The 24,695-nt window shown below is 34.8% G+C and overlaps 1 protein-coding gene across 1 annotated transcript in view; it reads left to right on the top strand.

The window, feature by feature from the left end:
* CBLB (Cbl proto-oncogene B) overlaps positions 1 to 24,695 on the top strand; it is a 205,233-nt gene that overhangs the window by 109,742 nt on the left and 70,796 nt on the right. Inside the window, exons 5-9 of the mRNA XM_049785680.1 lie at positions 8,111 to 8,267; positions 11,810 to 11,931; positions 14,724 to 14,861; positions 17,836 to 17,923; positions 22,491 to 22,622. Coding sequence (XP_049641637.1) covers positions 8,111 to 8,267; positions 11,810 to 11,931; positions 14,724 to 14,861; positions 17,836 to 17,923; positions 22,491 to 22,622 — 637 coding nt within the window. The remainder of the gene's footprint in view (positions 1 to 8,110; positions 8,268 to 11,809; positions 11,932 to 14,723; positions 14,862 to 17,835; positions 17,924 to 22,490; positions 22,623 to 24,695) is intronic.

Raw genomic sequence — 24,695 nt, 5'->3', positions numbered from 1 at the left:
AGGATTGGTACTAGCTCCTCTTGAAAGATTTGAAAAAATTCATTAGGAAAACCATCTGGGCCTTGGCTTTTCTTTTTGGGCAGATGTTTGATTATAGTTTCAATTTCCTCAGTAGTGATGGGGGTGTTTAGATATGCTACATCCTCCTTACTTAAAGGTGGAAGGTTATAAGTGTCCAAGAATTTTTCCGTTTCTTCTAGGTTCTCATGTTTAGTAGCATAAAGTTTCTCAAAGTAGTCTCTGATGACCCTTTGGATCTCTGCAATTTCTGTTGTGATCTCCCCCTTTTCATTTCTATACAGGTTATCAGATTTCTCTCTCTCTCTCTTTCTTTGTGAGTTTTGCCAATGGTCTATCAATCTTGTTTATTTTTTCAAAGAACCAGCTTCTGCTTTCGTTGATTTTTCGGATTGCTTTTTGGTTTTCCACTTCATTGAGTTCTGCTTTCAGCTTTGTTATTTTCTTCTGTCTCCCTATTTTTGGTTCCTTTTGTTGGTCATTTTCTAGTTTTTTGAGCTGTGCCATTAAGTTATTCAGGTATGCTCCTTCTTTCTTCCTGATGTTTGTTTGTAGAGCTATAAATTTTCCTCTCAGGACCGCTTTTTCTGTGTCCCATAGATTCTGGCAGTTTGTGTCTTCATTATCATTTGTTTCCAGGAAAGTTTTGATTTCCTTTTTGATTTCATCTTGGACCCACTGGTTGTTCAGTAGCAGGGTGTTTAATTTCCAATTTTTAAAGTTTTTCTTCTGTGTGGCTTTGTAGTTCACATCTAATTTTAGAGCCTTGTAGTCTGCAAAGGTAGCCAAGATTTCTATCCTCTTGATTTTATGGAGGTATGTTTTATGTGTCAGCATGTAGTCTATTGTGGAGAATGACCCATGTACATTGGAAAAGAATGTGTATCCAGGTTTTTTTGGGATGGAGTATCCTGTATATATCTACTTGTCCTCTTTCTTCCATAACTCTTTTCAGGGTTAGTATGTTTTTGTTGGGTTTCAGTCTGGTTGACCTATCAAGTGTTGATAGGGCCGTGTTGAGGTCTCCCACAATGATTGTGTTATTATTGATTTATTCTTTCAGATTTGTCAGTAATTGTATTAGATAATTTGCTGGTCTCTCATTGGGTGCATATATGTTTAATAGTCTGATTTCTTCCCGTTGCACATATCCTTTGATTAGTACATAGTTTCCATCTTTGTCCCTTACCACTTTTCTGAGTATAAAGTTGGTGTCATCAGATATTAATATGGCCACCCCAGCTTTTTTGAAGGTGTTGTTTGCTTGGATGATTTTCCTCCAGCCTTTGATTTTGAGTTTATGTTTGTTCTGACTATTCAGATGTGTTTCTTGTAGGCAGAAGAAGGTTGGATTCATCTTTTTGACCCATTTTGCCACTCTGTGTCTTTTAATTGGTGAATTTAGTCCATTGACGTTGAGGGAGATGATTGTAATAGGATTTAATATCATCTTTGTAGATAAATTTGCTGTTTTTGTTGGTCTCTCTTGTTTTAGTGTAGACCTGTCAGTTTTTCCTTTAAGGCTGGTTTATCATCTGTGTAGTTTCTGAGCTGTTGTTTATCCATGAAGCTGTGTATTCTTCCTTCAATCCTGAACGTGAGTTGGGCTGGGTGCAGTATTCTCAGTGAAGCATTCATTTCAGTCTTGTTGCAATATCCCACCACTGTCTTCTGGCCTTGAGAGTTTCTTGTGACATGTCTGCTGTAAGTCTTAGGGATGCTCCTTTGAATGTATTTTCCCTTTTTTATCTTGCTGCTTTCAGTATTCTATCTCTATCTGTGGGATTTGTCATTGTAACGAGGATGTGTCTTGGGGTGTTTTTCTTTGGGTCTCTTTTAGCTGGTACTCTTCGGGCATATAGGATTTGATTACATGTACTCTTTAACTCTCGAGTATCTCTTTGATGATGTCTTTGACAGTTGATTCTTCCTGGAGATCTCCTTCCTGGGTTTCTGGGACTCCAATGATTCTTATGTTGTTCCTGTTGAGTTTATCAAAGACTTCTATTTTCATCTGTTCGCATGCCTTGAGTACTTTTTCCATTGCCTGTTCCTTTGTCTTAAAGTTCTTTTCCAATTTCTTCTGTTGTGTTGAGTTTTTATGCATCACATCTTCCAGTAGTCCGATTCTCTCCTCAGCTGCTTATAACCTGTTGGTGAGGTTATCCATTGAGGTTTTCGATTGAGCAACCGTGTTTTTCAGATCTGTTATTTCAGTTTGGAGTTTTCTGATTTCTGTCTTTGTGTTCTCTTCAGATCAATCTATGCTTTTTTTTTTTGAGTTCTACAAACATATTCCATATTTCTATTCTAAACTCCTTATCTGAAAGTTTAATCAGGAGGTTGGAATTCATTAGGTCATCTGAGCTTTCATCTTCATTCTCTGTGGATGGTGTTTGCCTGCGAGGTTTCCCCATTGTCACGCTTGTAGTGTGGTTTTTCCTGCGTGTTGTGGTGGGGTTCATTGGTTAGAAAGAGTGCGCGGCCATGAATCGAAGCGGTCCTGCTCTTCTGCTGCCTCTAGTTGACAGTCCTCAGAGTGAAGAAAGGCACAGCAGGGCAGAGCCTCCCCAGGCCAGAGATCTCAGCTTATTGGACAGCGACCCCCGCAGCAGAATATACTTACTCAGCAGCTTCAAAGTGCAGTTTTTTGGGGGTGCGCTCCCTAGGCCTCTGAGGAAACCTTCAGGGATTCAGAAGCAAAGGCAGACAGGCGTAGAAGTTTCCCCTGACGTCCTCAGAGTGGAAGAATTTTGTTTTACCGTTGGCTTTTTCAGTAAGACAGCTTGTTATATTAATGCTTTATTAAGGAAGATCATTTTAAAGACCCTTTTTGGCTAGATTTTCTAATTTTATAGTATATAAACTCATAACTTTGTGCAGCAAATCAAAAATAACTTGCTATGATCCATAAATTATTACATGTCCTTGTATTATATACCTACCAAATATCAGAGACTTCAGAAATATGTATATTAGCAAGAGAAGCTCAAATGTTCACTGTTTTAGATCAGAATATTTTTGTTGTTTTATATACAGGGTCATCATCTAACACTTTTGTCTCACGTTACTTTTTGTTTTATTTTAAAACTATAGAATTTTTAGTTTAAACATTTTATATAGTTCTCTACTTTTACAGAAGAAGAAAAAACCTATGATTTTTCAGTTGCTGAAAAGTATTCTTAATTTTTCCCATAATTTCCCAAAATTATGCTAATTTTATCAGCATAATCTTGTTTTTTCTCTCTCTTTTTTTTTTTTTTTTTGGCAGGAATGCTTGTGCCACACTATAACATTGCTCAGTGTTTATTCTTGGCTCTACACTCAGATTACTTCTGTGGTGATGGTAGGGGGTGGAGGGGAGCCATATGGTTTGCCTGGGATTAAACCCAAGTAGGCCACATGCAAGACAACACCCTGCTTACTGTTCTATCTTTCCAGCCCCTGATCTAGTTTTATCTTATAGAACACTGTTTTCTTCATTTGTTTAATATGTATTTATTTATGTACAATGTTTGGGAATTGAACCAAATACATCACACACAGAGTAAATGCTCTACAACTAAGTTTGATTCAGCAATGTATTGATTCAAAAGTAATTACCTTTTAAATTACTGAAAATATAGTATAATTCATGGTCACATGACAGTACAGTTTACTGTACAAGTTACTGTACAAGTTTACACTTGCTTTGCACATGGTTAATGCATATTTGATCCCTGGCACCCCATATAGGTCCCAGACTTCCACCAGGAGTGATTCCTGAGCACAGCCAGCCAGAGTAAATTGCGAGTACTGCTGGGTGTGACCCCAAAACAAACAACAACAAACACCCAATGTCCTTAGACCAGGATGTGGTTTAGTGGTATACCACATGCCTTGCATGTGTGAGGCTATGGGTTTGATCCCTAGCACAACATTAACAATGAAAAATATTCTTTTATTTGAGGGAGATAGACAGATCAAGGCTCATTATCAAATACTCATTTTATGACCTTACATATATCAAGTTTTTATATCCCGTGACATTATATAAACAGCCTATTTTTTTTAAATACCATCAAAAGTTGCCTGTAGAGTTCATGAGCAGTCGCACAAATTTTTAGTGAAATATTCCTTTGTATTCTCTAAATACCGTATTTTTCGTACCATAAGACACACTTCCTCCCCCCAAAAGATGGGGGAAAATGTATGTACATCTTACGGAGTAAAGGCCACCTGGAGCTGAGGAGTTCTTGGCGTTCCCAAAAGACTAGAAGGGTACTTGAAACTTAAACTCTAATAATGACAGTCACAATGATTCTTAATGTCATGTTGACTGCTGCTCACTTAACATGGTTGAAATATTCTGCTATAATTTATTAAATATTTTAGTGCACCATTTGCTTTAGAATACTTTTTCTTGTTTTCCTCATCGTAAAACTATGTGTGTCTTATGGTCAGGTGTATCTTATAGGCTGAAAAATATGGTACATTTCAGTGAAGCAGATTTTGATTGCATACCTCATTGTTTGGGCTAATGTGGGTAAGTTTCCTGTTCTCAAGGATTACTATCCTTACAGGTCTCCCACATCATGTGCATTATTTTTTTATGATACGACACATGAACAGACTTTTTTTTTTTTTTTGGTTTTTCGGGCCACACCTGTTTGATGCTCAGGGATTACTCCTAGCCAAGCACTCAGAAATTGCCCCTGGCTTGGGGGGACCATGTGGGATGCCAGGGGATCAAACTGCAGTCCTTCCTTGGCCTTCCCTTGCAAGGCAGACACCTTACCTCTAGCGCCACCTTGCCAGCCCCATGAACAGACTTTTAAAGCCTTTTTCCTACTACTGTACATTGTTACTTTACATTTCTGTTCCAAGTACATTACAATGCCAACTACATATATAGTATTTCATGGTGAAATCTGTAAACTCAGTTTTCCTATCTTGAGTTTTGTTTCTGTGACAAAACATCTTTTTTTTGTTTTGTTTTGTTTTTTGTTTTTGGGCCACACCTGGCGATGCTCAGGGGTTACTCCTGGCTGTCTGCTCAGAAATAGCTCCTGGCAGGCACAGGAGACCATATGGGACACCGGGATTCGAACCAACCACCTTTGGTCCTGGATCAGCTGCTTGCAAGGCAAACGCCGCTGTGCTATCTCTCCGGGCCCCTTATAACAACATCTTTCACTTGAAGGTGACAGATAATAATCCATCAATAAAAAGCTCTTATTTCAATAGATGGCATCTCTCATTTAAAATACTTAAAATTTAAATTTAAATATTTAAAAATATAAAATCATATGTAAAACCATAAATCCCTATGTCCCAAGTGCCTGGCTATCCTTTGACCTTATGTTCCTGTCTTTGTGTATTGGTGGCTATTTGTGCTTTTCAATGGATTTTAATGTCAATTCAGCTTGTCTTTGAAGTTATTTCTTCCTGCTGACACAAGGAAGATTAACTTCTGGCTTGGTGAGTGTTTGGACCATGTTGGATGCTTTATGCTTTTATTGCTTTACTTTCTCTTTCTTTTGACCTTTTCAGTTCTCTTACTGATTTAAGTTGAAGTTTTTTGCATATGCGTAAAACAGTGTGCCACAATTATTTTCTTTTACCTATGTCTAGGTAAAGACGTAGTAGAAACCACTATTGTGTCCTGTTTCTGCAGTTTTATTAAAGGTGTGAAAAGTCATTCTCTGACTGCACCCTCTCATCCCTATATGTCAGGAAAGAATGTGGTAACGATTTGCTATTCTCTTTGGAGAGTTTATATCTTTAGTGCAGTTATTTTTTAGAATAATCTTCCTTATTTCACATTCAAGGGACCATTGTACTCTATTTCTCATGAAACACCTACTTCCCTCACTTTTAGTTATTGGTAGATAATTGGGCAAAAGTTGTCAAAAAGGGTAAATTTTGTAATGAGCTTTGTTTATGAGCAAATGAAATAATACTCTTCATCTTACTGGTACCTTTATGAAGGGTTCAATGAATATTTGTTTTGATGAATACTTGAGTTTACCAAATGTGAACTGTGAGAAAAGGTCATTTACATAAGTACTTTGGAAATACAGGGTTTTTTTTTTAACATATTGTTATTAAGCTTTACGTTCAACTATAATTCTTGAAGCTTGTACAATTTTTATGACTTACTCTGGGAAAACACTAGGTAGTCAAAAGATGTATCTTTACATTTTCTGTACAAAATGTAAAACGCGTTCCTCTTAAATCAGTAGTTCTTGGCTTATTCTTTTAATAGTTTTGAATATTGTTGTTCATGCTTGTGTTTGAGATTTTAATCAAGGCAAGGAAATTGTGCATCTTAGGCACCACCTTCATTAAAACTGGAAATTTACATATTTATGTTTGCTGTAAATTAATAGCGTTCTGATATTTTTCAAAAGTTTTCCTGGCTCTTTTAAAAACAGCAGCATCTTGTTAACCTTAATTAGAGCCTGACGTATGTTTCTTCTAAATGTTGTCTGATGTGGTATTTCTCTTTGGTTCTTTGTGGTTTCCTGTTTTTTCATATATAGAAAAAAGATGTCTGATGTATTCAGCTTCATTTTTTTCCCTGTAATAGGATATAATATCTATACTTTATTATAAATACTACATGAACTTGAAAGCTTGTATTAATATTCCTTTATTAATCTGGTCACAACGGACACTCCTTCTCTGGAATGCTTCCAGCTCTTACTTTGTATCATACCGCCCTCTCTTATTAGCATTACAAATCTTATTTCTGTCCTCAATGAGTGTGTTCTGTACCTTCAAGAACAGAGATATAGTGTCTTCTTTTTCATTATTATATTTCTCCCCGGTGCCTTGCCTTAGCGATTAATAGATAAAATAGATCAGTAATTGTCAAAGTATTGTCTGCAGACCCCAACTTCATTAGGGAACTTAGAAATTAAGCCCCCGTCACACAGACTCAACAGAATATATGGTTTGGATTCAGTCATTTTTGTGTGAACACTGATTCTGATGCATATCCAGATTTCACTGTCATTTTGGAGTTTTTTAAATCAATATGAATTTTGTATATTTGCCCTGATACTAAACTCTGGGAGGCTTAGAAGAATGCAGGGTCAAGTAGAGTTAATTTATTCCAGTTTATTCCCCTGGAGAGATTTGAGTAAAGAAAACTTAATATTTTAATATTTACACATATTAAGGTTGTAAGTGTAGCTGTTAGGATGTACTGTTGTGAAATTTTCAGCTATATATTTTTAAAATGAGACCAATTTATTTTACTTTACTTAGAAATAGTTGTTGACTGTTGCAAAGTGAGGAATGTTAACTAAAAACAATACTAATGAATGCTACTTATGAGAAGAAGAAAGCTGTATATGTCAGAAATTGTTCAGGTAGGAAATAATTTAAGGAGAGAATCCTTCCTCTCTTTTTTTTAAGTTTTGAACCATGTTACTGTATCACCTCTTTAAGTTTTGGCTAAGTAAAGTTTTATATAATAACCAGGCTTTTGGTAAAAATATTGAAATTTTCCTTTAGCATTACTTAATATTAAAGGTTAGATAACATGAAGATATGAATGCATATTATCTAACCTTTAATATTAAGAACATTAGGGTGTTCTCTGAAGATATGATTGACATTGATATGATAGATATTGATATCAAATTACCAATATCTTGATAACGTTACTACCATACTTTCTCAGACCAGAAGACACACATTACTCTTTTTCAATGAACAAAGAATTTCTAGTCTTCTATGAATGTATTTTCTCATCACAATTCTAATAGAGAGGAAAAATTTAACTTGATTCAAAGTTATTTATATACACAAATACAGAAGATAGAAATAAAGAACTTTGACCTAGTACCTTTTTTCCAGATATTTAATTACAACTGTCTTGAAAAGCAAGCATTGTTGGAGTTAAAATGTTATTTATATTTTGTCACAATATGTAGAAAATTTCTTGACATGTTTTTTATTATGAAACCTCTTGTCATTATTTAATCAACTATTTTACTACAACTAGAATTATTTTACTGTTTTAATTGTATGGTAATGTTGCAATAGAATGTATATATTAATAACACAATTCTACCTCTTTTATTCTCTTTTTCCTGCACAGAACTATTGTACCATGGAAAGTATTCAGACAGTGCCTTCATGAAGTCCATCAAATTAGCTCAGGGCTGGAAGCTATGGCTCTAAAATCAACAATTGATTTAACTTGTAATGATTACATTTCAGTTTTTGAATTCGATATTTTTACTAGGCTATTTCAGGTAAGCTTATGTTGAGCTTTATTCTTTTGTCTTATTCCTTTGACCCCTCCACTTTCTATTGTATGTGTGTGGATACATGTATATGTTTGGGTGCATACATATATGCATGGAAATTAGTCTCAATTTTGGTACTCTATAATTTGGAAGCAATACATGGGCATAAACTGGTCATTTACTGCTTTAAATTTAGAGCAAATTATTTGACTGAATTTGGAATATCCAGTGTTTTTAGTTTCTTTACTTTGTTGACCATTTTACTCCTATAACAAAACACAACACTTGCAGGTGGGTATCTCATTGGATTATATTCAAACTTTTACCTTCATTATTCTACATTCATAACATGGGAGATAGCAAACTTATCCTGTATATTTAGAAATAAACTATATTGCTTACTATTTAAAACTTGTTTTTCTTATTCAGTTGCATTACAAACACTTGCTATGTCCCCAAAAAAACAAAAACAAACAAACAAACAAACAAAAATGGGGCCGGCTAGGTGGCGCTAGAGGTAAGGTGTCTGCCTTGCAAGCGCTAGCCAAGGAAAGGACCACGGTTCGATCCCCCGGCGTCCCATATGGTCCCCCCAAGCCAGGGGCAATTTCTGAGCACGTAGCCAGGAGTAACCCCTGAGCATCTAACGGCTGAAACCAAAACAAACAAACAAACAAACAAACACTTGCTATGTCATTCAATATTTTTATCACATTCAGGTTTTCAATTTATAACATTTCATCAAAATAGTATTAATTATATTATATTTTAGGAATTTATTTTTTGGTTTATTTTTCTCATATAAATGATAAGTTGACTTAATTTAATTTGCTTTGTATTTTAGTCCTTTATAATTATCTTTACATAGTTATTTAGAACCAGTATGATCATTTAATGAAAATGGGTACAATTACTTTATTCTTTTATTTCAATATTCAATATTTCAATATCTTCAATATTTCAATAAAGACTTGAAATTTATGTTGAATGTTTGACTCTGCACCAAATTATGTATTTAAAAATTTTACTTGCCCCAAATGAAATAATTCCCCATAAAATATTTGTGATTCTAGTAATATATATTTGGTAGTAAATGAAGCAAGTAGATATAAACTAGGTTTTTGTGACATAGTTTTTCATGTTTCCACTGTTATAAAAATGACAGTTCTCTAAGTTATGACTGTTGACAATAGCCAGTTAGAACTAGTGCTAAAATCAGAATTCAGGGTTTTTGTACCTTTCCCTGGGGCTGCTGTTCCACTTTTTCTTCTTTTTTTTCCAGTTGCGTAGTTGAAAATTGGGAGCAATACATGTTAGGGTATCAGGATAATAAACTATTAGTGAAGCTATGAGGCTATAAAGGATCAGTGGACTAAGATACTAAAAGAGGATGAAAATTATCAAGTATAGCAAGGACTAAAAGTATCCATCAGCACCCTTGTTACAGCCTGAATTATAAGTTAGTAAGTGGTTTAGTCTTATATAGAATATTGGTATTCAGGGAGAACTAAATTTTCTTAATTCCCTTCATTAACTTTTACAGAGATTTGAAAACTCTAAATATTTTATTTAAAATTTAAACTCCACGTAATTTGGGGTTGCTGTATGTAAAAAGGGATTTTTGCAAAAAAAAATAATTTTTATTGTCCAAAGCTTTTTTTAAAAATTTATTTGTCAGAAAAATACATTACAAAAACAAAAAACATAAGTACTTTGTGTTTTGGGCTATTATAATAATTCACAAGGACAGCAGTGCCTACAATCTTTGCATTACATAATTTTTTCTGCAGTTAGAAGCTCGTACTTTGGTTATGTATTAAGAAATATGGGCCGGAGAGATAGCATGGAGGTAGGGCGTTTGCCTTTCATGCAGGAGGTCATCGGTTCGAATCCCGGCGTCCCATATGGTCCCCTGTGCCTGCCAGGAGCAATTTCTGAGCCTGGAGCCAGGAATAAACCCTGAGCACTGCTGGTGTGACCCCAAAACCACACACACACACACACACACACACAAAGAAATATATTAAGGAATTGCTAAATTTTGCAGCAATTGGCTCATAATGCCAATTTTTTGTCTTCATTATTTTGAAAAATTTTTCCATTAATTTGTGTAAACTTTTTGACTCAAGCAGTTTAGGTTCTTTTTATCCACGTCCTTAAATGGGAAAGTGAAAAACTGGTGCCTATAATAGTTTATTTTTTTAAACCATATTTCAATATCTTTCCAAGTATTCCTTATGCAACTTCTAGTCATTCCCTAAGGAAAAAAAATTGAAAACATATATTTTTTAAGTACATAGATAGATACTCTCCTAATAATTTTTCTGGAACTACTTTCTGTTTAATTATGTATTTTAGTGTTATGAGAAAATAACCCTAAAGATGTTTCTTAAAAAGAAGTCATCATTACTGAAACATTCTTTCTCATGTTATCCTCATCTCAAGGGATAATAATCCTTGAAGAATTCTGCCTTGTAAATTTGAAACTTGCTTAACAATCATGAGGAACACGTCTCAAAACAAACAAGAGCAGTTCTCTACCAAACATGTCAAAGAGAACTATTTCAACAACTTTCTCTTGGCAACATACGATACCATTTTTTTTGCTTTCATGTAGAAGAGTTGAGTTAATAGTCTGGCAAGTAAATTGCATATGCCGCCAGTTCTTTGGAATAAAATGTGGCTTGGACTTAAAAAATAAGACAGAGATGTTTCATTTGCCACCCCCACTCCCCACCAGCAAAGTTATCAATCACTGACTGCCTTTTTCTCTTCCATTTAATGGGAGGGACAACTAATTGGATTATATATGTGTGTGTGTGTGTGTCTGTGTGTGTGTGTGTGTAGGTGTGTGTATATATATATATGTTTGTGTGTGTTTCTGCAAAAGAATTTTAAACAACATACCTCTAAACTATTAACCTCTTCTAATTTTATAACTGTGTGAGAGAAGTCAAATGTGAGTATAATATGGTTATAGAAAGAACATTAACCCAATAGGAAAGTTTTTTAAGATATGTCTAATTTAGAGGAGTAATTTTATCAATAACTATTAGCTAAGCAAAAGACTACTGTATTTCCTACATTATATTAGTACTGTTTATATCTCTTTGGTTTGTAATATGTGTATTTTTTTTCTCTCATGCAGTTAGTGTTTAATGTGTAACCTTTGCAAAGCACTAAAGTTGCATGAGTTTTCTTAGGATTTTGAAAAGAGGTGTGATGTATTTATCCTCCCAAGTGAGCGAGCACAGTTGCTGCACTGAGAATTGAATTTATAAAGATGAAACCCTTTACCCCCACCCCATCATCACATTCTTTGTCTCAGAAATATAGTTTCTACCTAATATATTTTTCTAATGAGAATAAGCTTCTTTTTTGCATTCTTGCCTAGAGAGTAGAGGTTGCTTCATTAAAGCCACTTAAGTTACATTTGAATGTAACTTTTCAATTATTCAAGACAATTTCATTAAGTATATTAAATGATGTGTTGATAGATAATTTATAGTTGCTATTCTCTAAATAATGTTTTCATTCATCATTTTTAGCCTTGGGGCTCAATTCTAAGGAATTGGAATTTCTTAGCTGTAACACATCCAGGTTATATGGCATTTCTCACCTATGATGAAGTTAAAGCACGTCTTCAGAAATACAGCACTAAACCTGGAAGGTAAGGCTTCTTAATAGGACTTTTGTCTGGTATGTGTAAAGATGAAAGGTTCTTTGTGGTCCATAGTGGACTTGAGTGAGATGAAGTCATTTTCAGAAACTATTAGGCTGAGTGAAATAAGTCAGAGGGAGAGAGATAGACTCAGAGTAGTTTCACTCCTCTGTGGGATTTAAGAAAATAAAAGACATTATTGCAGTAACATCCAGAGACAATAGAGATGAGGGCTGGAAGGACTGGCCCATGATAGGAAGCTTACCACCAAGAGTGGTGAGTTCAGTTAGACAAATAATTACACAGACAACTATCATGTCAAATGGGAATGTTTTAACTAAATCCTTTAAATAGCTAGATTTTTATGTGTTCATAGTTGAATGACAATATGGTAATATGTGACATGATGTATTTAGAAAATTGTTAAGTCAGGGGCTGGAGAGATTGCGCAGTGGTAGAGGTTTGCATTTCATGCTGCCGATCCGGGAGAGACCTGGTTCGATTCCTGGCAACCCATATGTTTCCCTTGGTCTGCCAGGATCGATTTCTGAGTGCAGAGCCAGGAGTAACCCCTGAGCACCACCGCTGGGTGTGGCCCAAAGACCAATCAACCAATCAATAACACATAAAGAAATTCATTGTCTTTTTCTGACTTATTAGAATAGAATATTATATTATTATGTATAATAATAATATTTTATTAGATTAGAATAGTGACATATTGATCCTTTTACTTTTGAAATTAAATTAAGTCTATATCTGAATACTTTGGGCCTATTCCAGGGACATTTGGTTTCCTCAGTCTGTGCTTAACTTGGGGGTCCAATGTATAGGTAATTTTGTATGGAATTATTTAATTTGATTCTGGTTACAGATGCTAACTTTCTTAGATGACAAAATCAAATTGCTATATTAAAATTTCCAGTTAATTAAACCCAATGGCTATAAAGCCATTTTATATTAAATTATCTTGTACTTTTATTAAGAGATACATTTTTCTGCTACACACACATAAAACTCTGCCAGGCTATTTACATAGTCACCAGAATTAGTTGACCTTAAAAGATATATGAACTTCTCTAATTAAAAAAGACAGGTATGTTACAGAAATATTGCAGGTAAAATATACTTAGAGAAAAATGATTTAGTTTGCAATTGAGTTATGAATTTAACATAGCTATAAATTCATGTTACAAAACCTTTGTCATGTATTTTAAGATAGGTTGTATTTTCTTATTTTATTCATGTCTGTCTAAGCCATATTTTTATTTTCTTTATTTGATTTCTTGTTTTTGTTTTTCTTTTTTTGTTTGTTTGTTTTGGGGGCACATCCATGATGCTCAGGGGTTATTCTGGCTATGCACTCAGAAATCGCTTCTTGCTTGGGGGACCATATGGGACGCTGGGGATCAAAATCAGGTCCATCCTGGGTCAACCACGTGCAAGGCAAGCGCCCTATCATTGCACTATCGCTCCAGCCCTGATACCATTTTTTTAAAGCTAGTTTTTACTTATACTCTATAAAGCATTGAGCCTAACAGGATTAAATGGCAGATATACACTTCTAAATTTGCTTTCTCTTTGTTTCACTAAGGTCTTTTTTGTTGTTGGGTTTTTTTTTTTTTGTTTTGTTTTTGGTTTGTTTGTTTTTTGGGCCACACCAGGTGATGCTCAGGTATTACTCCTAGTTCTGCCCTCAGAAATTGCTCCTAGCTTGGGAGGCCATATGGGACGCCGGTGGGGATGGAACTGCTGTCTGTCCTGGACTATAGCACTCAAGGCAGACGACTTACTGCTTGCGCCACCGCTCCAGCCCCTCACTCAAGTTATTTTTAACTTTTTAAAATGAAAATGGCTTGAGTGGTTGGAAAGTATTTTTAAGCAAGTTATTAACTGCTTAAAGATTAAACCTTTATAATTAAAAGATTATAAAATAGGGTCAGGGACATAAATACTCTTACTTTATATGTGTGAGGCCCTAGGTTTAGTCCCTGATGCCCCCAACCTACAAAAGATTTACAAAGTACTATATTGAATGCCCAGTTGATTTTTGTTTCTTTTTTGTGATAAAAAAAATTACATTTACTTGTGTATCTTTTCTTTGTCAACATTTCCATAAAGAGGGGCCAGAACCATAGTACAGCAATAAGGTGTTTGTCTTGCACACCCCTGACAAGGAAAGTCCTGAGTTCAATCCCCAGTGTCCCATATGGTCCCCCAAGCCAGGAGCAATTCCTGAGTGCAGAGCCAGGAGGAACCCCTGAGTACTGCCAGGAGTGACCCAAAATCCAAAAACAAAAACAAAAAAAATTGGGTCTGGAGAGATAGCACAGTAGTAGGGCATTTGCCTTGCACACAGCCAACCCAGGACAGATGGTGGTTCAAATCCTGGCATCCCATATGGTCCTCTATGCCTGCCAGGAGCGATTTCTGAGTGCAGAGGAAGGAGTAACCCCTGAGCACCACCCAAAAAAGAAACAAACAAACAAACAAAAAAAACAGAAAAACAAACAAAAAAACCTGAAGTTCAGTTCATGAGCTTGAATTTTTAGACAGACCCCTCCTCTTCGGCCTTTCATAGTGCTTCATGCAATAGCAAACTGTGGCGCTGAACCATTGTCTGCTTTTACTTGTGGGATTTTGACACTGAGCCGTTTTGCGCAATGAATGTGTGCACAAAAGTGTGTATACATGCGCACACACACACACACACACACACGCACAGACTACCTCAATACATTGCTTTAGTAATAAGTTTATATTTTGAATGTGTTTAAATGTATTATTCCCCTGTTTTACAGCTACATTTTCCGGTTAAGCTGCACTAGATTGGGACAATGGGCCATTGGCTATGTGACAGGAGATGGCAATATTTTGCAGACCATACCACACAATAAACCCTTATTTCAAGCCCTCATTGATGGCAGCAGAGAAGGATTGTGAGTATAAGAAATATGAGAATTGGGGTTCCTGTTACGCACAAATTTTAAGATAGAGAATTCTTTGATATGAAAAGCATGTTTCTGGATGAAAATAAATACATATATTATAAAATATATGTCAAAATATATCTTGTATATAAAAATACTTTATATTTTAATATTGATATGTTTAATATATAAACTTATGTGTGTATTATTTTAATTTTTAAATTAAATGGTATTTTCTCAGTTTTTTAAAATCTGTTTTTGGTGTACTTTATAAAATAGTATTTCCAGGTACTGGAACAGTAACATAGCGGGTAGGACATTTTCCTTGCACTAAATTGACTTGGGTTCGAGCCTCTGCATCCCCTGAGCTTGTCAGGAGTGATTTCTGAGTGCAGAGCCAGGAATAACTCCTGAGAACTGTCAGGCATGCCCCCTCTCCCCAAAAAAGGCAATTTTAGATAAACTAATTTTATTACTTTAATATGTCATAGCGAAAAAATTAAAAATCAAATTACAACAGAGTAGTTTGCAAGAAAAGTAAGTTTGCATTTAAAGATTGGTTTAAAACAGGAGAAGAATGAGAGGTCGAGTGATAGTACAGTGGACACAGTGCTTTTCTTGATCTGGGTTTTATCTGAATCTACCCCCATCTGGTCCCCAGACCCCACCAGGGATGATTCCTGAGCATGGAACCAGGACTAAATTCTACTTCTGGGTATCATCCAAAATAATTAAATAATTAAAATAACAGAAGAGTATGTATTAAAAAAATTAACCTTGGGACTAGAGAGAGAATAGAATGGTGAGTCATGAAGCTGACCCAGTTTCCATCTCTGATACTTCAATCCCTGTCAGGAGTGATTCTTGATTTGAGACCCAGTAAAAAGCATTGAACAAAGCCAGGTGGGACCCCAAGCCAGAAAGTTAATTAATTAAATAATTAATTAATACTCTAAAATAGGTGGCTTTTTTAGCCTCTTGTAACCCTCAAATTTCCATTGTTGACCCGTGGTGCCATATTTTTTTCTACCTTTTATTCTTAGCATTCCCTTTCTTTATTCTGCTATCTACTCTTTTGTTCACACTAAAAGGTATCTGGTACTCTCACTTTCCAGAATTATATTAATATCTCAGTTCTGTTTCTCTTAAACTGTCCTCTTCTTAAACATTGAAAATCACTTCTCATATATTTAGCTTTAATAATGACTTTTTCTTTTACACAAAGTTTAAACAGCAGAATCTTTCATACTAAGCTTAATTCTTCTCCTTTTAGTCATGTGACAGTCATGTCATCCTTTCACTGCTTTTCAGTGTATCTTCATCAAGCTGACAGTTTTATTGCTCACTGTTTTTTATTCACTTAAACATGAGAGCTCTGATGTTTTGTAGGATTGATAGATTAAGCTAGAAACTTTAGAGAAGAAAGTTTACTATAGTGAGCAAAGAGAACATGATTTAACTTTCTCAAAATAAAAACAAAAAAAGATGAGATCTATACCCTGTTCAGAGAATAATAATTAATATTTAAAGCTGCAAACATTTTAGTTTACATAATAATTAAATGGTGAGCCATAGTACATTGGTTATATTTGGCGATTCTCATAACAGTCTTCCTCATTCTGTGTTAAGGAGTGGCCCTTGTGATTCTTGGAGGATCCTATGTAGTACTGGGGATTATGCATATGTGAAACAAGTGCCTTACCCCTTGTAGCATCTCTCTGATCTTATACTCATTTTGGGGGCGGGGGGCGAAGTGTGACAGCTTAGGCCAATCTCAGTTGTGCTCAAATCTTCCTTCTGGCTCTGTGCTCAGGAGTTATTCCTAAGGGTACTCAGGCGACTATAGTGCTAAGGATTTGAACCTGTCTTGGTTGATTGTGTATAAGGCAAGTGTATTAACCTCTGTTTTTTGTATTCCCGCTCGCATACTCTCTTTAAGAAATTTTTAATAAAATCCCTCCATTATTCTTACCTCTGTGTATCAGAGATTTATATGTGTTGCTTTTGAGTCACCATTTTTAGGGTTTTTGTTTTAAAGAAATTGCCTTAAATTTATAAATAAATTATGTGGAGGTATGTCTCTAAATTGAATTTTTGATGTAGCTTATTTATGTTACTATAATGAATCCATCTATACTTCAGAAGTCAAATAGAAAAATACACTGTCATCATAATCAGTAATCTGATTTCTGCTCTCCTATACAAATTAAGCGAACTTTTTAAAGCCTAGTGGAATTTCAACTTGAGTACTTGAATTCACAAATATATTTTACTCCTTTTTAAAAGTAGATTACAGATTTATATTGAATCATTTTATATTGTTTGCTCTTAAAGTAAAACAGAAGAGACTGTATAATCAAGCTATTCATTGGATCAACTGTTCTTACCTAATATTCATATATTGAATGACTTATATCATAAAGCATACTTTGAGAATCAACCAAAATTCATTTTCTCTAAAGTAGATCACCAGTAGCAGTTAAGTGTGCTGAAGAAAGTGATTTTTGAAGTTAGGATGTTTGGGTTTCTGTACCATACTTCATTGGGCTCAGGGTTTTCTCCAGACTCTAGACACAGAGTTCATCTTGATGTTGTGAGGGTATTATACAGTCAGTTGCATGCTAAAAAGTGCCCTTGGCCTTGGCCCCACTACTTTTTAAGTTCATGTTCTCCCTGAAATATATATCTTGCTTGCTTCGTGTTTCTTTAATTCCATATTTTTTTTCTGGAGGGTCCCATGTTCTTTGTCCTTTGAATATGTATTCCTCTTTTTCATTCTCTTACATCTGTGTAAGTTTCATTCAATAAAAACTACCTTGCTTTCCAAAAAGAAAAAAAAGAGGATTGAAGAACATCTTTGAATACAGACTAATCCTAATTAAACGATATTAAATTAACTATTTAATTAATTATTGATCACTTGATTATTAATCAACTTACTGATTATTGAATTAATTAGATTATAATTTCTGTTTTAATCCAGCTATCTTTATCCTGATGGGAGGAGTTACAATCCAGATTTAACAGGGTTATGTGAACCCACACCCCATGATCATATAAAAGTTACACAGGTAAGAAGATTTTCTGGAAATATGATCATTATGTATCTATAAGGCCTTTGAAATTAAGATTTTTATTATAGCTATAATTTTAACAGTTATTTAATATAAGATTATACTTGAAAATTCTTAGTACTTAAGGAAGATTATTACTTTGTTGTAGATTAAAATTTTTATTAATATTTTTGCTGGTCATAATATTGACATTTATATGTTTTTAGTGAAATTTATAATTTATAAACTTAGCAAATAAGAAGAACCAAGGCACAGAAAACTCAAAAGAAGGTTAACTATATGAATAGCTTTTAAAATCTATCAGTAAATTAAACCTGTTGAAAACAGTATTCCTACTAATTTATTGCTAGGCCTCACAGTTGAGGGGGAGCCTAATTTGGTAAAGTTTTGTTGAGGATGTTCTATAATAATTCTTAAAATGGGGCTTGAGCCATAGAACAGCATGTAGGTAGGGCATTTGCCTTACACACAGCTGATATGAGCTCTATCCCCAGCATCCCATATGATCTCCTGAGCACAGAGCCAGGAACAAGTCCTGAGCATGTCTGGGTATGGCCCAAGAAGTAAATGGAAAAATAAAAGCAAATGCAGAGTAGCTAAAATGCTTGCTTGCATTGCATGCAGCTAACATGACTTTGGTCACTAGCATCAGATTTGATCCCCAAATCCACACTAGGACTGATCCCTAAGTACAGAATCAGGAATAAGCCCTGAGTATAGATGTAGCCCCAAGACTAAAATAAAACAAAAGATACTAAAGAGTAACTATTACACTGATAAGGGGAAAAGGTAGAAGAATTGCGTGAAATGCAAGTATATGAAGGGGGAGCCTGAACATTATATGTCACACATTATTTCTTTTATATATATATGTGTTTTGGGACCACACACAGCAATTCTCAGGGGTTACTCCTAGTTCAGCACTCAGAAATCATTCCTGATGGTGCTTGGGGGACCATATGGGATGCCAGGGATTGAACCCAGGTCAGGCACATTCAAAGCAAACCCCTTGCTTATTTTGTCTCCCATTATCTCATTTTAAAATACTTTTAAAATTATTTTTATGTGCATAGGAAAAATATTACAGGTTTTGAGAAATCTGTATAAATTTGTTTTACCTTATTTCTTTCTAACTCCAGATACTTTTCTTTTTTTTTTTAATTTATTTTTTTTTTATTTAAACACCTTGATTACATACATGATTGTGTTTGGGTTTCAGTCATAAAAGGAACACCACCCATCACCAGTGCAACATTCCCATCACCCAAGCCCCAAATCTCCCTCCTCCCCAACCAACCCCCGCCTGTACCCTAAACAGGCTCTACATTTCCCTCATACATTCTCAATATTAGGACAGTTCAAAATGTAGTTATTTCTCTACCTAAACTCATCACTCTTTGTGGTGAGCTTCCTGAGGTGAGCTGGAACTTCCAGCTCTTTTCTCTTTTGTGTCTGAAATTTATTATTGCAAGAATGTCTTTCATTTTTCTTAAAACCCATAGATGAGTGAGACCATTCTGCGTTTTTCTCTCTCTCTCTGACTTATTTCACTCAGCATAATAGATTCTGTGTACATCCATGTATAGGAAAATTTCATGACTTCATCCCTCCTGACAGCTGCATAATATTCCATTGTGTATATATACCACAGTTTCTTTAGCCATTCGTCTGTTGAAGGGCATCTTGGTTGTTTCCAGAGTCTTGCTATGGTAAATAGTGCTGCAATGAATATAGGTGTAAGGAAGGGATTTTTGTATTGTATTTTTGTGTTCTTAGGGTATATTCCTAGGAGTGGTATAGCTGGATCGTATGGGAGCTCGATTTCCAGTTTTTGGAGGAATCTCCATATTGCTTTCCATAAAGGTTGAACTAGACGGCATTCCCACCAGCAGTGGATAAGGGTTCCTTTCTCTCCACATCCCCACCAGCACTGTTTGTTCTCATTCTTTGTGATGTGTGCCATTCTCTGTGGTGTGAGGTGGTATCTCATTGTTGTTTTGATTTGCATCTCTCTGATGATTAGTGATGTGGAGCATTTCTTCATGTGTCTTTTGGCCATTTGTATTTCTTCTTTGTCAAAGTGTCTGTTCATTTCTTCTCCCCATTTTTTGATGGGATTAGATGTTTTTTTCTTGTAAATTTCTGTCAGTGCCTTGTATATTTTGGAGATTAGCCCTTTGTCTGATGGGTATTGGGTGAATAGATTCTCCCACTCAGTGGGTGGCTCTTGTATCCTGGGCACTATTTCCTTTGAGGTGCAGAAGCTTCTCAACTTAATATATTCCCATCTGTTAATCTCTGTTTTCACTTGCTTGGAGAGTGCAGTTTCCTCCTTGAAGATGCCTGAAGTCTCAATGTCCTGGAGAGTTTTGCCTATGTGTTGTTCTATATATCTTATGGTTTGGGGTCGGATATCGAGGTCTTTAATCCATTTGGATTTTACCTTCGTACATGATGTTAGCTGGGGGTCTAAGTTCAATTTTTTGCAAGTGGCTAGCCAGTTGTGCCAACACCACTTGTTGAAGAGGCTTTCCTTGCTCCATTTAGGATTTCCTGCTCCTTTATCAAAAATTAGGTGATTGTATGTCTGGGGAAATGACATTCTTCAAAGAGGTAGATCAGGCACTTTTGAAATTTGTTTGGAACAATAAACACCCTAGAATAGCTAAAGCAATCATTGGGAAAAAGAATATGGGAGGAATTACTTTCCCCAACTTTAAACTTTACTACAAAGCAATAGTTATCAAAACAGCATGGTATTGGAATAAGGACAGACCCTCAGATCAGTGGAATAGGCTTGAATACTCAGAAAATGTTCCCCAGACATACAATCACCCAGATACTTTTCTAATCAGTAAATGAAATCTGTTGACAGATAGCTGTGGCTGTTTTCTTATATAATGCATGATTGCTATTTTAAAATTATATAAAAGCCAATACTCTCTTCTCTTCAAATCTAACTTAATGTCATTTTGTCATAGCTATAATATGTCCATTGGATGTTTCAACCAGTGTAATTTCTTATCAATTACTTTAAAATTTCAATGATACATACTTAATTAGCTAAATTATTTAGATAGTTAAACATAGCATGATTATTAATTTATTATGTATTTATTAAATTTTATTATTCAGATACTCAAACATATTATAGGGTTTATTTTGGAATATATTCATGTATAACTGTTTATATGTATAAGAGGATGCATATATCTTAAAATTGGTGTAGTTTCTTTTCTTTTTTCTTTTTTTGGTTTTTGGGCCATACCCGGTGATGCTCTGGCTATGTGCTCAGAAATTGCTCCTGGCTTGGGGGACAATATGGGGCGCTGGAGATTGAACCAAGGCCTATCCTAGGCTAGTGCACACAATGCCTTACTGCTTGTGTCACCACTCTGGCCCCTTGGTGTAGTTTTTTTCAGTAGATTAAGTAGCAGATATCATTTCTTTTACCTACTCCGGTCAGGTATATTGTATTTACTAGACAAAACTATTGCCTTATTTGTGTAAATCTTTGTTTTTTATTCTCATCCTTTTATTGCATGTCCATTAAATAAATTATTAAATATTTGCTTTATAATTACCAATGAATTTTCATAGCTATTTCCAGTAATTCATAGTGCCACTATGCCAAGATAATTTACTCAGTAGATGTCAAAAAATATTTAATAAAGCATTTTTGTCTTTAATTAAGGTTCAGACTTTGCTATTTATTGATAGTATAAAACTTTAGGAAGGCAATTTAGACTAATTGAGCAAGTTATTCTTGAGAATTCATTCTAATTTATTTTGTTTTGGAGGTTACCGGGACCATAGTTTGGCATAGTACAATGGGCAAATGATGTCTCCTGTATGGAGATTTTAAAAATATGTAACATTTACAAAGAAAATAATGATTTGCTTTTCTATTTTTAACTCTTAAGATTTGCCATTTGAATCATTTGGACTATTGAAATAAGTCCCTTCCTAACGAAATTTTGAAACATAGAATTACTTAAAAGAACTATTTAAGTTCATATAACCGCTGATAACTCAAATCTGTTTGAAAAATGGTTTTGTAGACTAAAGTTTGGTTACCAAATTTTTTTGGGGGGAGGGGGTTTTGGGACACACCTGTTTGATGCTCAGGGTTTACTCCTGGTTATTGGCTCAGAAATCGCGCCTGGCTTGGGGGGACCATATGGGACGTCGGGGGATGGAACCCCTATCCTAGCGCTTGCAAGGCAGACACCTTACCTCTAGCGCCACCTTCCAGGCCCCTGGTTACCAATTTAATGGTACTGTAATCTTGACAAGATCTTGGGGCTGGAGAGAGAGCGCAGGAGTATGGCATCCCATGTTGTCCCCTCGCCTGCCAGGAGAGACCCCTGAGCGCCACTGAGTGTGGTCCAAAAAAGAAACAAACAAACAAAAAAAAAACAATCTATTGTCACTCAATAAAGTTAAAAAAAATCTTGACAAGATCAGGTGGAAATATTGACTGTAAGTAATTGTTTCGGAGAAAAATCCATACTGTTTACCTGGTAAATATATTAAAGCTGCTTTTTCTGTTCCCAAATTATAGGAACAATATGAATTATATTGCGAAATGGGCTCCACATTTCAACTCTGTAAGATATGTGCCGAGAACGACAAAGATGTGAAGATTGAGCCTTGTGGCCATTTAATGTGTACTTCTTGTCTTACAGCATGGCAGGTATAATAAGCAACATGGACCTCTTCCTAATTTGCCCTATAAATCGTTTCTTTTTAGTTGTGTTTTATTGGTTGATAAGTAATGATGATAAGGGCTTCAGGTTTGGAATGCTTGATTATGAATGTCATGTGATTGAATTTTTCTTATTTATATAATTTTATATTGACTTTCTATTGTATGTATATGTGATCTTCCATTTGTAAATAGTTCTGATTTTCTAACACAATTGATTCCAGGATGTATCATCCATAATTGTCAACTAACTCCAGTTAGGCAATTTATTGAAAAGATTCTATTTGTAGGAAGTCAGAGTCTGAATAAAAAGCCAATCCTACTCGATAAATCCTAAGTTGATATTTTCAACTAGCTCTCTTTTATCTGAAAGAAGATGCTTTTATAGAACGTATTTATGGTGGCTCTGTAAAGTCAAGTAGAAAAATTAGGAAAAGTCTCCTAAACAGAAACAGAAACAGCCAATTTAATTTCCATTTTATAGGTGCAGAATCTAAAACAAATGGCCTTCCCCTCTGTCAGCAGCCAATAGATAAAAGCTCATTTGACTTTTTAGAATTCTATATAGAAAGTCATTGGGTTTCTCAAGGTCTTTCTTGCAAATGATACGTATTTATGCATTTGTGTGTATATATACACATATATATGTATATTATATATATATGATTAAAATAATTTTAATTTATGCTTGAACAGACTTCCACCATCAAGTATTTAGAGGATTCATTGACTATTTCAAGCTATTCATGTTTTGACTACTACTTTACACAGTATTTAAGTTAGTATTGCTGATGATATTTTAAAAAAGCAAATGATTAAATTTTTATTCCTTTAAAAACTATTCCTGTTGAGTATATAATCAACATCCCTTACCCTATTCCTGGGTCTTTCAGTCCTTGATCTTCTTTCCAACCCAGAGCCTCTGCGTTGCCTGAGGAAGAATGGCCTTAAAGGCTCAGGAAGGGGAAATGCAGAATCAGAGAAGCATTGATGCCTGTTGCTCATTACTTGGTAATAATATATGATGATTTTCACATTTACAGTCTTTTGAAAAGGGCCTCCTTCTTCCTTTGGGGAGCTTTTAAACATGGCTCAAGTAGAAGAACTAGGAAATGAATTACAGTTGGTTTACTATTTTAAAGGCTTTTTTTTTTTAACTCCCAAACATCTTGCTTCCATGGCAATAACTGACTCTTTTTTTTTTTAGTATACATTTGGCTTAGACTTTAGTTATTCCTTGATAGTATTACACAGTGCAGGGAGAACTTGGAGGAAGAAGGATGCTCAATATGGCATCAAGTAAGTTGTTTCAATGTATAGACACTTACGATAAAAATAATAGTAATAGTTCTGCAAATGTAGATATGTATGTTGGCATTTATGCTTGAAGATAACCATAAATATGTGGTTTAAATATATTTCATATAATTAATATTTGAAATATAATAAATATTTTATTAATTTCCTACAATAGTAATTATTAGAAATATTTACTGATTCAGTGCCAGGATGGTTGGGAGGAAACTTTTTTAGGATGATATGTTTTAATTGATACCCATCCAGTATTTTAGGGTGAATATAAAAATGATGAAGAAGATCATTTTGTTTGTCATTATTGGTTGACTGATGAATTAAGTTTGGTGGAATAATAATTAGTGGTATAAAGTATCTAAGTGCTTTTCTTTTTTTTTCTGATGAAAATAAAACTTTAGGCTACTAGAAATTTCTAGAAAACTAGAAACTAGAAATCTAGTTTCCACATGGCCTATATATTTCAACCTTTTCTCTCAAAGCCATGGACTTAGAATCTTTGAGCATTAAGTCACCTCCCAACTGGTACTCTGTATTTTGGGAGTTATATATATTAATAGTCATAGATTTTCATGAGTTTAACAGACATCTTTGGTTAGAATTAAGCATCATGCAAAATGGCTATTTTTCTTATCTGGAATAGCTATATAGAAGATCACAGTTAAATATTAATCAAATATTTTATAGATGGATTATTTAAATCGAACTGTGTTCTTTAAATTTTAGGTTCAATAGTATTTATTTAATTTA

The sequence above is a fragment of the Suncus etruscus genome, chromosome 13, assembly GCF_024139225.1.
Source record: "Suncus etruscus isolate mSunEtr1 chromosome 13, mSunEtr1.pri.cur, whole genome shotgun sequence".
Classification (NCBI taxonomy): Eukaryota; Metazoa; Chordata; class Mammalia; order Eulipotyphla; family Soricidae; genus Suncus; species Suncus etruscus.
This window is presented reverse-complemented; position numbering and strand designations above follow the sequence as displayed.